This window comes from Cherax quadricarinatus, chromosome 85, assembly GCF_038502225.1.
Source record: "Cherax quadricarinatus isolate ZL_2023a chromosome 85, ASM3850222v1, whole genome shotgun sequence".
NCBI lineage: Eukaryota > Metazoa > Arthropoda > Malacostraca > Decapoda > Parastacidae > Cherax > Cherax quadricarinatus.
This window is the reverse complement of record NC_091376.1, coordinates 13,054,028-13,070,812: the sequence shown is the minus strand read 5'-3', so window position 1 is coordinate 13,070,812 and position 16,785 is coordinate 13,054,028. Positions and strand designations below refer to the sequence as shown.

Sequence of the window (16,785 nt, the reverse complement as noted above, 5' to 3'; positions counted from 1 at the left end):
GTCACTTATTTTCCAGAAACAGCACCGAAAACACTGTAATAATACGAAATATTCCGAGTGTATGCTTGGATGTTACCGCGGAGGCTGGCTGGTAAACAATGGGACGGGCGGCACATGTGAGGGCACATTGGACACGTCTCGGACGAAAATCGGTGAGCGGGTTTTTAATCGGTATGCGCGGCAAAAATTTTGCGATAAAAGTAAGCGGTATGCGGAAAAATCGCTATGTGATGCCATCGTTATGCGGGGGTCCACTGTATAATCCCTTTATATAAAGGGAAAGGGGACAAAAGAGATTGTAAAAATTATAGAGGAATAAGTTTACTGAGTATACCAGGAAAAGTATACGGTAGGGTTATAATTGAAAGAATTAGAGGTAAGACAGAATGTAGAATTGCGGACGAGCAAGGAGGTTTCAGAGTGGGTAGGGGATGTGTAGATCAAGTGTTTACATTGAAGCATATATGTGAACAGTATTTAGATAAAGGTAGGGAAGTTTTTATTGCATTTATGGATTTAGAAAAGGCATATGATAGAGTGGATAGAGGAGCAATGTGGCAGATGTTGCAAGTATATGGAATAGGTGGTAAGTTACTAAATGCTGTAAAGAGCTTTTATGAGGATAGTGAGGCTCAGGTTAGGGTGTGTAGAAGAGAGGGAGAATACTTCCCGGTAAAAGTAGGTCTTAGACAGGGATGTGTAATGTCACCATGGTTGTTTAATATATTTATAGATGGGGTTGTAAAAGAAGTAAATGCTAGGGTGTTCGGGAGAGGGGTGGGATTAAATTATGGGGAATCAAATTCAAAATGGGAATTGACACAGTTACTTTTTGCTGATGATACTGTGCTTATGGGAGATTCTAAAGAAAAATTGCAAAGGTTAGTGGATGAGTTTGAGAATGTGTGTAAAGGTAGAAAGTTGAAAGTGAACATAGAAAAGAGTAAGGTGATGAGGGTATCAAATGATTTAGATAAAGAAAAATTGGATATCAAATTGGGGAGGAGGAGTATGGAAGAAGTGAATGTTTTCAGATACTTGGGAGTTGACGTGTCGGCGGATGGATTTATGAAGGATGAGGTTAATCATAGAATTGATGAGGGAAAAAAGGTGAGTGGTGCGTTGAGGTATATGTGGAGTCAAAAAACGTTATCTATGGAGGCAAAGAAGGGAATGTATGAAAGTATAGTAGTACCAACACTCTTATATGGATGTGAAGCTTGGGTGGTAAATGCAGCAGCGAGGAGACGGTTGGAGGCAGTGGAGATGTCCTGTCTAAGGGCAATGTGTGGTGTAAATATTATGCAGAAAATTCGGAGTGTGGAAATTAGGAGAAGGTGTGGAGTTAATAAAAGCATTAGTCAGAGGGCAGAAGAGGGGTTGTTGAGGTGGTTTGGTCATTTAGAGAGAATGGATCAAAGTAGAATGACATGGAAAGCATATAAATCTATAGGGGAAGGAAAGAGGGGTAGGGGTCGTCCTCGAAAGGGTTGGAAAGAGGGGGTAAAGGAGGTTTTGTGGGTGAGGGGCTTGGACTTCCAGCAAGCGTGCGTGAGCGTGTTAGATAGGAGTGAATGGAGACGAATGATACTTGGGACCTGATGATCTGTTGGAGTGTGAGCAGGGTAATATTTAGTGAAGGGATTCAGGGAAACCGGTTATTTTCATATAGTCGGACTTGAGTCCTGGAAATGGGAAGTACAATGCCTGCACTTTAAAGGAGGGGTTTGGGATATTGGCAGTTTGGAGGGATATGTTGTGTATCTCTATACGTATATGCTTCTAAACTGTTATATTCTGAGCACCTCTGCAAAAGCAGTGATAATGTGTGAGTGTGGTGAAAGTGTTGAATGATGATGAAAGTATTTTCTTTTTGGGGATTTTCTTTCTTTTTTTGGGTCACCCTGCCTCGGTGGGAGACGACCGACTTGTTGAAAAAAAAAAAAAAAAAAAAATTTGGCACAAACCTGTGTGTACCAAACACCATGAGTGATGTTTCTCATGGCTACCTCTTGTGTTATGATTGAAATTAGTCTTTTTGTTTAGATTACATACTATACATACACTGATTTGGAAAAATCACAATAAAACAAGGGATCTCAAATATGAAAAAAATACCACAGTGAAAATAGAAAATAAAACCTGAGTCCTTTCATGTACTTACACATGCATATCTTCAGAGGAACATATATGTGTAAGCACATGAAGGCTCTCAGGTTTTATACCCTGTTTTCACTGTGGTGCTTTTTCATACGCTGTTACAGTGGAACCTCGGCTCGGCACTTGAACTTAATTCATTCCAGAAGGCTGTTCGAGTGCCAGTCTGTTCGAGCATCGAATGAATTCTTCCCAACCAATTTTCTTTTTGGTTGGCTTTTATCACTCATCTTCATAGGCCCCATGGTGACTTATTTATACAAATAATATAAAAAAAAACACCAAAAAATGCGAAGAAACACAAAATAGTTCACAGCAAAGTTCTGGCAGGTTGTGATTGTTTGGTTGAGTGCCGAGCTTTGTTCAAGTAGAGAGCTGTTCGAGTACCGAGGTTCCACTGTATATGGGTAGATCTATTACGTAGTGTAGTATAGTGAGTTCTAGTACATAACTGATGTAGCCATTTTTTTAATGAATTCCTCCCTTTTTTTTATGTTGAATTTTAGCATATGTATGTTCAGGACCAGGAATTTACCTTCAGTTTGGAGGGGCACACCTCTGGCAAGACAATAATGGAGTGAATGACGGTGAAAGTGTTTCTTCTTTTTTGGGTTACCCTACCTCAGTGGGAGACAGCCTGTGTTACAAAAACATTTTTACCATGTGTGCTCTTAACCCTTTCAGGGTTTCGGCCGTACTAGTACGCCTTATGCACCAGGGTCCATGACGTACTAGTATTCATAAATTCTTGCGCCTTCAAATCTAGTGAGAGAAAGCTGGTAGGCCTATACAGTGGACCCACGCATAACGATCACCTCCGAATGCGACCAATTATGTAAGTGTATTTATGTAAGTGCGTTTGTACGTGTATGTTTGGGGGTCTGAAATGGACTAATCTACTTCACAATATTCCTTATGGGAACAAATTCGGTCAGTACTGGCACCTGAACATACTTCTGGAGTGAAAAAATATCGTTAACCGGGGGTCCACTGTATATGAAAGAATGGGTCTATGTCGTCAGTGTGCGCAGTATAAAAAAATTCTGCAGCACACAGTACGTAATGAGAAAAAAAAAACTTTGACCGTGTTTTTGGATTAAAACAGCAACTTTGCACTGTATTTTCGTATGGTATTTATTGTTGTATTCTAGTTTTCCTGGTCTCATTGTATAGAATGGAAGACATATTACAGAAATTGAGATGATTTTGACTGGTTGTACAATGAAAAGTACCTTGAAATTGAGCTCAAAGTAGCAGAAATATTCGATTTTTACCAAAGTTCAAAAGTAAACAAATCATGCTAAGCGTCCAATACACGTCAACTGGTGAGTCTAATATTCTTTCACAAGTACGCCGATATTATTTATACCATATCTTCACTAATGCAGTAGTCTGCATAACAGTAAATCTTCTATTTTTTGTGAGAATATAAATTCAAAATGGAAAGCAAAAGAATGTAAGAGGGGCCTGGGGACATGACTAATGAACAGAGGAAATGTTATTTTAGTGCCAGGAATGTCTTTCTTGTTTATTCTGGACCCTGTTTGGAAATTGGCATCTTTTAAAATTTGTGTGAAATTGGCAAAATTGCTAAATTCTGACCACTGTATTGGATAGTTAAAATCGGTAAATGGGTGGTTTCTTGTACTCATTCAATAGAAAAAATGGAGTTCTAGCGAAATAGTTATGATTTTTGTCGACTAGTACATTGGAATTGGCCGAAAATAGGGCTCAAAATGGGCAAAAATCGCCGATGCGTAAACATCGTCGAGACCGCTAACTTCGCGAGAGCATAATTCCGTAAGTTTTCCATCAAATTTCATACTTTTGGTGTCATTATGATCGGGAAAAGATTCTCTATCTTTTCACAAGAAAAATAATTTTTTTTTTTTTGAAGTTTGGGGGACCCTGAGAACAAGTCTCTGAAAGGGCCTGTGGACCCTGAAAGGGTTAATGGTTAGTTTATTAACTTATAATTATATAAGTTTGGAGGGATATGTTGTGTATCTTTATATGTGTATGCTTCTAAACTGTTGTATTCTGAGCACCTCTGCAAAAACAGTGATAATGTGCGAGTGTGGTGAAAGTGTTGAATGATGATGAAAGTATTTTCTTTTTGGGGATTTTCTTTCTTTTTTGGGTCACCCTGCCTCGGTGGGAGACGGCCGACTTGTTGAAAAAAAAAAAAAAAAAATTATACAAGTTCAGATAATCACTGAAGACAGCCCATCAGAGCATGGCATATGTGCAAGGCATATGTGCAAGACATGTGTGCATGGCATATGTGCAAGGCATTGTGCAAGACGTGTGCATGGCATATGTGCAAGGCATATGTGCAAGGCATATGTGCAAGATATGTGTGCATGGCATATGTGCAAAGCATATGTACATAGCATATGTGCAAGGCATATGTGCGAGGAATATGTGCATGGCATATGTGCAAGTCATGTGTAAGGCATATGTGCAAGGTATATGTACAAGGCATATGAGCATGGCATATGTGCAATGCATATGTGCATGGCATATGTGCAAGGCATATGTGCAAGGCATATGTGCTGTACAGTAGATCACTGTATTCCAGGAAATGAGGAGCAGAAAGTTCATAGTAATAAGTTAAGTTCTCTATTGTGAGATTTTTGTCAAACCAAAACAGTCAGACAATGGGCCTGGTAAAAATTGATAAAACTGACTGAATCATATTAATAGGAGTCACCCCTTCTCCTGTATAAAATACTAAATGTAGGTAGTAGGTTGGTGTAGGTAGTAGGTTGGTAGACAGCAACCACCCAGGGAAGTACTACCATCCTGCCAGATGACTGTGAAACAAAAACCTGTAACTGTTTTGCATGATGGTAGGATTGCTGGTTTCTTTTTCTGTCTCATAAACACGCTAGATAACAGGGATATCTTGCTACTCCTACTTACACTTTGGTCACACTTCACAGACACGCACATGCATATATATATACATACATCTAGGTTTTTCTCCTTTTTCTAAATAGCTCTTGTTCTTCTTTATTTCTTCTATTGTCCATGGGGAAGTGGAAAAGAATCTTTCCTCCGTAAGCCATGCGTGTCGTATGAGGCGACTAAAATGCCGGGAGCAATGGGCTAGTAACCCCTTCTCCTGTAGACATTTACTAAAAAAGAGAAGAAGAAAAACTTTATAAAACTGGGATGCTTAAATGTGCGTGGATGTAGTGCGGATGACAAGAAACAGATGATTGCTGATGTTATGAATGAAAAGAAGTTGGATGTCCTGGCCCTAAGCGAAACAAAGCTGAAGGGGGTAGGAGAGTTTCAGTGGGGGGAAATAAATGGGATTAAATCTGGAGTATCTGAGAGAGTTAGAGCAAAGGAAGGGGTAGCAGTAATGTTAAATGATCAGTTATGGAAGGAGAAAAGAGAATATGAATGTGTAAATTCAAGAATTATGTGGATTAAAGTAAAGGTTGGATGCGAGAAGTGGGTCATAATAAGCGTGTATGCACCTGGAAAAGAGAGGAATGCAGAGGAGAGAGAGAGATTTTGGGAGATGTTAAGTGAATGTATAGGAGCCTTTGAACCAAGTGAGAGAGTAATTGTGGTAGGGGACCTGAATGCTAAAGTAGGAGAAACTTTTAGAGAGGGTGTGGTAGATAAGTTGGGGGTGCCAGGTGTAAATGATAATGGGAGCCCTTTGATTGAACTTTGTATAGAAAGGGGTTTAGTTATAGGTAATACATATTTTAAGAAAAAGAGGATAAATAAGTATACAAGATATGATGTAGGGCAAAATGACAGTAGTTTGTTGGATTATGTATTGGTAGATAAAAGACTGTTGAGTAGACTTCAGGATGTACATGTTTATAGAGGGGCCACAGATACATCAGATCACTTTCTAGTTGTAGCTACACTGAGAGTAAAAGGTAGATGGGATACAAGGAGAATAGAAGCATCAGGGAAGAGAGAGGTGAAGGTTTATAAACTAAAAGAGGAGGCAGTTAGGGTAAGATATAAACAGCTATTGGAGGATAGATGGGCTAATGAGAGCATAGGCAATGGGGTCGAAGAGGTATGGGGTAGGTTTAAAAATGTAGTGTTAGAGTGTTCAGCAGAAGTTTGTGGTTACAGGAAAGTGGGTGCAGGAGGGAAGAGGAGCGATTGGTGGAATGATGATGTAAAGAGAGTAGTAAGGGAGAAAAAGTTAGCATATGAGAAGTTTTTACAAAGTAGAAGTGATGCAAGGAGGGAAGAGTATATGGAGAAAAAGAGAGAGGTTAAGAGAGTGGTGAAGCAATGTAAAAAGAGAGCAAATGAGAGAGTGGGTGAGATGTTATCAACAAATTTTGTTGAAAATAAGAAAAAGTTTTGGAGTGAGATTAACAAGTTAAGAAAGCCTAGAGAACAAATGGATTTGTCAGCTAAAAATAGGAGAGGAGAGTTATTAAATGGAGAGTTAGAGGTATTGGGAAGATGGAGGGAATATTTTGAGGAATTGTTAAATGTTGATGAAGATAGGGAAGCTGTGATTTCGTGTATAGGGCAAGGAGGAATAACATCTTGTAGGAGTGAGGAAGAGCCAGTTGTGAGTGTGGGGGAAGTTCGTGAGGCAGTAGGTAAAATGAAAGGGGGTAAGGCAGCTGGGATTGATGGGATAAAGATAGAAATGTTAAAAGCAGGTGGGGATATAGTTTTGGAGTGGTTGGTGCAATTATTTAATAAATGTATGGAAGAGGGTAAGGTACCTAGGGATTGGCAGAGAGCATGCATAGTTCCTTTGTATAAAGGCAAAGGGGATAAAAGAGAGTGCAAAAATTATAGGGGGATAAATCTGTTGAGTATACCTGGTAAAGTGTATGGTAGAGTTATAATTGAAAGAATTAAGAGTAAGATGGAAAATAGGATAGCAGATGAACAAGGAGGCTTTAGGAAAGGTAGGGGGTGTGTGGACCAGGTGTTTACAGTGAAACATATAAGTGAACAGTATTTAGATAAGGCTAAAGAGGTCTTTGTGGCATTTATGGATTTGGAAAAGGCGTATGACAGGGTGGATAGGGGGGCAATGTGGCAGATGTTGCAAGTGTATGGTGTAGGAGGTAGGTTACTGAAAGCAGTGAAGAGTTTTTACAAGGATAGTGAGGCTCAAGTTAGAGTATGTAGGAAAGAGGGAAATTTTTTCCCAGTAAAAGTAGGCCTTAGACAAGGATGTGTGATGTCACCGTGGTTGTTTAATATATTTATAGATGGGGTTGTAAGAGAAGTAAATGCGAGGGTCTTGGCAAGAGGCGTGGAGTTAAAAGATAAAGAATCACACACAAAGTGGGAGTTGTCACAGCTGCTCTTTGCTGATGACACTGTGCTCTTGGGAGATTCTGAAGAGAAGTTGCAGAGATTGGTGGATGAATTTGGTAGGGTGTGCAAAAGAAGAAAATTAAAGGTGAATACAGGAAAGAGTAAGGTTATGAGGATAACAAAAAGATTAGGTGATGAAAGATTGAATATCAGATTGGAGGGAGAGAGTATGGAGGAGGTGAACGTATTCAGATATTTGGGAGTGGACGTGTCAGCAGATGGGTCTATGAAAGATGAGGTGAATCATAGAATTGATGAGGGAAAAAGAGTGAGTGGTGCACTTAGGTGTCTGTGGAGACAAAGAACTTTGTCCTTGGAGGCAAAGAGGGGAATGTATGAGAGTATAGTTTTACCAACGCTCTTATATGGGTGTGAAGCATGGGTGATGAATGTTGCAGCGAGGAGAAGGCTGGAGGCAGTGGAGATGTCATGTCTGAGGGCAATGTGTGGTGTGAATATAATGCAGAGAATTCATAGTTTGGAAGTTAGGAGGAGGTGCAGGATTACCAAAACTGTTGTCCAGAGGGCTGAGGAAGGGTTGTTGAGGTGGTTCGGACATGTAGAGAGAATGGAGCGAAACAGAATGACTTCAAGAGTGTATCAGTCTGTAGTGGAAGGAAGGCGGGGTAGGGGTCGGCCTAGGAAAGGTTGGAGGGAGGGGGTAAAAGAGGTTTTGTGTGCGAGGGGTTTGGACTTCCAGCAGGCATGCGTGAGCGTGTTTGATAGGAGTGAATGGAGACAAATGGTTTTTAATACTTGACGTGCTGTTGGAGTGTGAGCAAAGTAACATTTATGAAGGGATTCAGGGAAACCGGCAGGCCGGACTTGAGTCCTGGAGATGGGAAGTACAGTGCCTGCACTCTGAAGGAGGGGTGTTAATGTTGCAGTTTAAAAACTGTAGTGTAAAGCACCCTTCTGGCAAGACAGTGATGGAGTGAATGATGGTGAAAGTTTTTCTTTTTCGGGCCACCCTGCCTTGGTGGGAATCGGCCAGTGTGATAATAAAAAAAATAATAATAAGAAAATAAACTTTTTAGTTTTCTTTTGGGTCATTTTGTCTTGGTGGGAGACAGTCAGTATGTTGGAAAAAATATATTAATAATAACTATGGATTTTTTTCCAATACTTAACATTATCTTTCTCATTTAACAGTTGCTAACACTAGAGTCTTTGATGAGATGGGGAGGTGTTGTGGATGAGCTGGAGCTGGCCTCACAACTTGACCAGTGGAGGATTCATGGGTATGCTGACCTTGATCCCTCACCTGGTCACCTGCTCTCTCCATTCATGGAAAAAGTTAGTCTACTGACTAAACATTACATGAAATACTTCAGAAACATTACCAGAGGAAAGTTAAAATGAGTGTGTATATCTTTGTTGTCTGTATTTTAATTCTCTTTATTTTACACAAAGTGAGTGGAAGCGAATATTTTCTTTCATACTGTAAGGGCTTTACATCATTAATCACTATGCTTACTTAATTTTTGTCAGTTGAGGTCTGTACCTCTGATAGACCCATGGGGAAGTGGAGAAGAATCCTTCCTCTGTAACTCATGTGTCATAAGAGGCAACAAAAATGCCGGGAGCAAGGGGCTAGTAACCCCTTCTCCTGTATAAATTAATAAATGTAAAGAGAAAAACTTTTGTTTCTTCTTTTTCAGGTTACCTGCCTTGCTGGGAGGTGGCCGATGTTTTAAAAAAAAATATTAGATATTAGTAAAAGCACTGTTGCTGAGCCTATAATATTTGCAACATATTGGAATAGGTTCTTCCTTCAAGGGTAGTATCTTGATTTTGGTGATAACCTCTTGATTAGTAAATTAAAGTTACCATTCCTCTCTCAGATCCAACCTTAATACTTCTTTTTTCCCAGGTGTTGTATGACCCCTCTGGGTTTAGTGCTTTGCCATGAGTATGCTAATACAGAATAAAATTTGGTAACTGTGTACAAGTTGTGACGAAGCATTACGAATATTAACTAAAGACCTAAATTGCCTGTTTTTCTTCATTTTTAGGTGATAACTATGGAGGGCTACTCTGCCAACCCTCATGCTGCTGCACAAGCTGTCTATAGGCAAGTGAAAGAAGAAATGTCAAGAGGAATACACACTGTCAATCCCAGTGATAACTCCTGTCTTCCTTCTGCTCTCCTTTTAGGTTTGCTATTGAAGCTATTTTATAATTTAAGTATATAAGCACAATAACCATAGTGAAATTCCAAGTGCTTTGAAAATGTGAGAAATCACAAAAGCAATTGGAATTTTACTTCTTTTTCACTGTGGTTGTTTTGCATATTGTGATATCATCTATTTACTGTGATCTTATTGCATTAAGTATATATAGATCTTTGCTCTATAGGGTAGTGGAGAAGAATCCTTCTCTATAAACCATGCATGTTATGAGAGGCGAGTAAAATGCCGAGAGCAAAGGGCTAGTAACCCCTTCTCCTGTATAAATTACTAAATGTAAAAAGAAGAAGGGCTTTACAAGGTTTTCTTTATTTTCTAGTCACCTGACTTGGTGGGAGATGACCAGCATGTTAAAAAAAAAAATACAACACTTTCATCACTATCAAAGCCATTACTAAAAAACTGAAATAATAAAAGGTCCAAGAGGGTTAATGCCAGCTCAAGAGATAGTGCAGGCACCTGCACCATCTCTTGTAGCAGTTGCAATAAAATATACATTTATGAAATTACTATTCTAGGTTTAGTGCTGAGTTATGATAATACACATGTACATAATAATAATAATAATAATAATAATAATTAATAATAATAATAATAATACATAATAATAACAATAATAATAATAATAATAATTTTTTTTTTTTTTTTTTTTTTCAACAAGTCGGCCGTCTCCCACCGAGGCAGGGTGACCCAAAAAAGAAAGAAAATCCCCAAAAAGAAAATACTTTCATCATCATTCAACACTTTCACCACACTCGCACATTATCACTGTTTTTGCAGAGGTGCTCAGAATACAACAGTCTAGAAGCATAAACATATAAAGATACACAACATATCCCTCCAAACTGCCAATATCCCAAACCCCTCCTTTAAAGTGCAGGCATTGTACTTCCCATTTCCAGGACTCAAGTCCGACTATATGAAAATAACCGGTTTCCCTGAATCCCTTCACTAAATATTACCCTGCTCACACTCCAACAGATCGTCAGGTCCCAAGTACCATTCGTCTCCATTCACTCCTATCTAACACGCTCACGCACGCTTGCTGGAAGTCCAAGCCCCTTACCCACAAAACCTCCTTTACCCCCTCTCTCCAACCCTTTCGAGGACGACCCCTACCCCGCCTTCCTTTCCTTGTTGAAAAAAAAAATAATAATAATAATAATATATATACATTTTTTTTTTTTTTTTTTTTTTTTTTTTTTAACACTGGCCATATCCCACCGAGGCGGGGTGGCCCAAAAGGAAAAATGAAAGTTTCTCCCTTTACATTTAGTAATATATATAGGAGAAGGGGTTACTAGCCCCTTGCTCCAGGCATTTTAGTCGCCTCTTACAACACGCATGGCTTACGGAGGAAGAATTCTGTTCCACTTCCCCATGGAGATAAGAGGAAATAAACAAGAACAAGAACTAGTAAGAAAATAGAAAAAAACCTGCGGGGTGTGTATATATATGCTTGTACATGCATGTGTAGTGTGACCTAGGTGCAAGTAGAAGTAGCAAGATGTACCTGAAACCTTGCGTGTTTGTGAGACAGAAAAATGGACACCAGCAATCCTACCATCATGTAAAACAATTACAGGCTTTCATTTTACACTCACTTGGCAGGACGGTAGTACCTCCCTGGGTGGTTGCTGTCTACCAACCTACTACCTATAATAATAATAATACATAATAATAATAATAATAATAATAATAATAATAAGCTTGGAGTTGGAGGCAGTGGAGATGTCCTGTCTAAGGGCAATGTGTGGTGTAAATATTATGCAGAAAATTCGGAGTGTGGAAATTAGGAGAAGGTGTGGAGTTAATAAAAGTATTAGTCAGAGGGCTGAAGAGGGGTTGTTGAGGTGGTTTGGTCATTTAGAGAGAATGGATCAGAGTAGAATGACATGGAGAGCATTTAAATCTGTAGGGGAAGGAAGGCGGGGTAAGGGTCGTCCTCAAAAAGGTTGGAAGGAAGGGGTAAAGAAGGTTTTGTGGGCGAGGGGCTTGGACTTCCAACAGGCGTGCATGAGCATGTTCGATAGGAGTGAATGGAGACGAATGGTATTTGGGACCTGACGATCTGTTGGAGTGTGAGCAGGGTAATATTTAGTGAAGGGATTCAAGGAAACCGGTTATTTTTATATAGCCGGACTTGAGTCCTGGAAATGGGAAGTACAATGCCTGCACTCTAAAGGAGGAGTTTTGGGATATTAGCAGTTTGGAGGGATGTGTTGTGTATCTTTATACTTATATGCTTCTAAACTGTTGTGTTCTGGGTACCTCTGCAAAAACAGTGATTATGTGTGAGTGAGGTGAAAGTGTTGAATGATGATAAAAGTATTTTCTTTTTGGGGATTTTCTTTCTTTTTGGGTCACCCTGCCTCGGTGGGAGACGGCCGACTTGTTAAAAAAAAAAATAATAATAATAATATGAAATGGCTAGGCAGTTGTCCATGTGTATATGAACTAAGGTACTCTTGCCACATCAGTAACCCCAACAATACTATCTTTTTTTTACATCATAAAACTTTTCTTTTTTTTCAATACGTTGGCTGTCTCCCACCAAGCAGGGTGACCCAAAAACGAAAGAAACACTTTCACCATCATTCACACATAATCACTGTATTTGCAGAGGCACCCAGATACAACAATTTAGATATCACTCCAAACAGCTAATATCCCAAACCCCTCCTTTAGTGCAGGCATTGTACTTCCCACCTCCTGGACTCTGGTCCGGCTAACCAGTTTCCCTGAATCCCTTCACATAATATATTACCCTGCTCATGCTCCAACAGCTCATCAGGTCCCCAAAACCATTCGTCTCCATTCTCTCCTATCTAACATGCTCAAACATGCCTGCTGCTTGTCCAAGCCCCATGCACATGCAACGGTTCTATGCCACATAATTGGTCCAGATCAAACATGGTTATCCATGGAGACAGAAACTCAGAAGAATAATTGATCTGTATATTTCAAAATATGTTTGGTATGATGTTTTTGAGTTTATTAATTTTGAAGTGCTACATGTATTTAACTTCATAACCTGATTCTTTGCATTATTTTTCAGGGGTTCCAAATTTCTACATGGATCATGAAGTTAAGATGAATGCAGAGAGAATTTGCAAAGCTACACATGCTGACCCGGTGGCACAAGCAGCTTGCATTTTCTTAGCTCTTTTAATATCTTCAGTACTTCAGGTAAAATACCAAATTTGCCTTATGTTTTTATTACTGAAGAAAAAACTACCAACTTGCCTTTGTCAAAAGGCTGATTAATTTCATTATAAAGGTGAGGTGGAGGGAAGGTGAGGTAGGGGATTTCCTGAAAATGGTTGTAGGGATGGAGAAAGGAGGTACTGTGTGTGAGGGGCTTAGACATCTAGTAAGCATGTTAGATAGGAGTTAGTGGAGGCAAGTGGTTTTTATAACTTGACATATAGTTGGAGTGTTAGCAAGGTAACATGTATGAAGGGATTCAGGGGAAACTGTTTAGACGGACTTGAGCCCTGGAGGCGAGAAATACAGTGCCTGCACTCTGAAGGAGGGGTGGTGATATTTACAGTCTTGTACTGTAGCATTGGCACCCATCTGGCAAGGCAGTGATGGAGTGAGTGATGGTGAAAGTGTTTCTTCTTTTTTTGGGTCACCTATCTGAGCGGGAGATATCCAGTTTGTTGAAAAAAAAAATCCTAACTCATTTGGGTGTGTATTTTCCATCAGTGCCCCCTTGTTCTTGTGTGGCTTACATGAATAAATAACAAAAAAAGGCACAATACTGTGACTGGAACAATACACAAATAACCTGCACGTAGAATCAATACACTGGGCAGCTCTCCTCTCCTCCCTTTTTCTTTCAGGTGAAGGTTATTTGTGTTACATGAATAAAACTAGTGTTATTCATTGTACATAATTATCATAACATTTTACTACTGCCTTTTCTTTACATATTAAGTGTACTTTTTCATTCCTTTTAGACGATAATGCAGAATAGTTGACTGGCAATTTTATGGATAGATAAGGTTATGCAAAGTTTTGTCAGAATAATTAATCGTGCTGGAATAATGTTTGGATCTTCACTTGACAAATTATTGACATACGATATTATTATTATCCATCACGACAAGAAGAGTTAACTTTAAAGTTGACTTGAACGTGATGTAAATTTATGGACCTGAACTTGAGTGTAAGTTTGTAGTCACACCTTAGTAACATACAGGATCAAAGTCAAGCAATATGTACAAATTTTGCTTAGTTAATGAATACATTCAAAACTATTGATACATTAGTTAGTATTGTTTGATATTTCGAAAGAATGGACATATTCATGTACAGTACCATATATTGATTTATGTTAATAATGTAAAAATGTTTTTTTTTTTAGAAATATTTAGAATTTTTTTTATTAATGTATAAAGCACAGTACTATACTATAAAAGGTGCAGGAATAATAATATAGTAAATATTTTTTAGGGTAAAGCTGGTGATGGTGCTGCTTCTATCACCTGCCTAATTAATGACTTGAAGGAGGCTGTAGAAGTGTATCTCTCGGACAGTAAGGACAAGAAGAGATTTAATTCAGCATTTCTGAATAAAGATATAAAATCGCTTCATGGTTGTGATGTTTTGACTTCTTTAAGTTTGTTGATGATTTCCTTGTCAAGTGAAAATTATAATTTCAAAGAGCAGATTACACGTATTATAATGAGAGGTGGTGATGGAGTGTGTGTTCATGCAAGTGTTGTTGGTAGTGTCCTGGGCGCTCTGCTTGGATATTCACAACTCCCACAAGACTGGCTATTTCAGCTTCCTCAAGAAAATATTGAATTGATGAATAATAAACTAAATTTGTTACTAGATCTCTTTGGATTGCCATAAATACAGAAAAAAATGTATTTCCCATTATGATGAAACACTATTGTAGAAGGATTTGTGTTAACAGGTATTTTTTCTCAAATTGTCAAAGCATGCATGAAATAAGGCACTTCTTACTCCATGAATTGTAATAATAATAATGAAAAATTTTGTAAAATTGCAGCAATTCTTCGTGAATGTTTTATTTTTTAATGGCCCACTATATTCACCTATGTACTCACCTATATGTGGTTGCAGGGGTTGATTCACAGCTCCTGGCCCATATACTGGCACTTGAAGGTGAAAATTAATTATCCAAGGTGCTATGTTAGATCAACCATTGACATGAAACTAATGTACTCAGTATATATTATGTAAAATGCTGCTAGACCAATATATTCAGTGTGAATTATCTTAATTCTTTATTCCAAGGGAGTAGGTCTGTCTTGTTTTCACTCTATATAATCACTAGACACTTTATTCTTTTTTTTAGATTTTTATTAATAGTGTTCTTATAGCAAAGTGAACTCCAGTGGAGATAATAAAACAGCATACTGTATAACATTAGTAATATATATTTTTCATCATTCTGCTTAGCTGTATTGGATTGTATTTCATGAAGCACAAAATCTGTGTGGGTAATTTAGTGAAAGGAGCAGTGAAGACTCAATTTTCCGTCCGATAATCACAGTCTAATGGTCTCTGACCAGTCAGGCTGAAGACAGCCTAAGTGTGAAGCTCAGCTGTACTACTCTCATACCGTAATAATGTTGGTAGAATTACTGACAATATGTTAGGTAAAAGGACATGTGTGCAACTAATTCAACATTTTATTGTGACAATTTTTTGCTCTCCAGGAGCTTTGTCAAGCTTCTAGAGAGCAAAACATTGCAACAGTAAAACAGTTGTACATGTGTCCTTTTACCTAACATATACTTATACTACTGTTTTATTGTCTTGCTGTGGTTTATTTGCGCTGTTGACCAGTTTTATTACCTTGTTGTTTTTGGTTATAGATCTTATCTTTAATCTTCTTCCAGACAATAATATAACGGAGCTTTGCCATATATCACTGCTGCCATTATATTCATAGTATGTACATTATATTTTCTTACTACATTTTCAACACATTGCAAGGCAGCAAATGACATCCTTGCAACAGTTTATTCACATTGTGAATAAAATTTTATATAGTCATTCATTTGTTTCAATAATTAGACTCCAGTCAAGCAGCTCTCATCTGAACTATTAACCTATTTCACATTTCTTGTTCTTCCTCTTTTTTTTTTATGTCCTTTAACCCTTAAACTGTCCAAACGTAGATCTACATTTTTTCAACACTTGAAAGTGTGTAAAAAAAGTAGATTTTTTTTTTTTACGTTTGAAAACGTGTAAAAAAAACTTTAATCTACTTTTTTTTTTGTTATATTTGAAAATATGTAAAAAAAAAGTAGATCTACTTTTGGAGCACTACGCATGTGAACGTAGATCTGCTTGGACAGTTTAAGGGTTAAAACTATGTCTCCAAACCAGTGTAAAGTTTCATAATTTACCTTCCATATCTCTCCTTCAGGGAGCAAGGGGCTAGTAACCCCTTCTGTATACATTACTAAAGTTAAAAAGAGAAACTTTTGTTTTTCTTTTTGAGTCACCCTGCTTCAGTGGGATATGGCTAGTTTGTTGAAGAAGATCTCTCCTTCAGTGGCAAAGGGGCTCTTGATCTGAGGAAATGGACCTTCCCTTCCTTGTGTTTAATCTAAACAACTCAAACCCTTCCTTTCCTTTTGGCCTTGTTAATAGAGATATTTTTCCTTTTGTAAAATTTTACTAGAAAGTGAGAAAATGAATCACTATAGGCCCTGTTCTAATGTGACTTGTCTTAGTACTGTGGTGGTTGTGTTATGCCACCTGGTGGAAAATGAATCATCGTATTACATATCAGGTGATCCTCTGTTGAGATATTGGAGGGTCAACTGGTGAGACCCTCTGATGGAGGATGTACTACTGGAGGTTGCTTGTGGCTCCAGGAGTAGTAACTACAGGTGTAGGATTCTTGGCATTCTTTCCACTTCACTTATCATCAGTGTTAGCACAGTTAGTGATCTCTAAGCAGGCAATTTTGCTAATTTGTGTTCAGCCACTTCTAGAGGTACCATCCTGGTGCTGTACACCAAATAATAATGATAATAATAGGATAGGAGGTGGTTCCCAGGGAAGAACAGCATGATGATTGCAGTGGAGGTGATTGGCTTAGAGTAGGTAC

General features: G+C 38.4%; 1 protein-coding gene across 3 annotated transcripts in view; it reads left to right on the top strand.

The window, feature by feature from the left end:
• The window catches only part of LOC128703190 (uncharacterized), a 40,013-nt gene extending 24,294 nt beyond the window's left edge, over window positions 1-15,719 (top strand). For 2 of the 3 annotated variants that reach the window (XM_070103422.1, XM_070103420.1), the window contains exons 8-11: window positions 8,644-8,787; window positions 9,507-9,648; window positions 12,739-12,869; window positions 14,142-15,719. In XM_070103422.1, the coding sequence (XP_069959523.1) occupies window positions 8,644-8,787; window positions 9,507-9,648; window positions 12,739-12,869; window positions 14,142-14,546 (822 nt within the window). In that variant the 3' untranslated portion in view covers window positions 14,547-15,719. The remainder of the gene's footprint in view (window positions 1-8,643; window positions 8,788-9,506; window positions 9,649-12,738; window positions 12,870-14,141) is intronic. The other variant, XM_070103423.1, reaches the window with a different exon arrangement.
• Window positions 15,720-16,785: the final 1,066 nt, after the last annotated feature.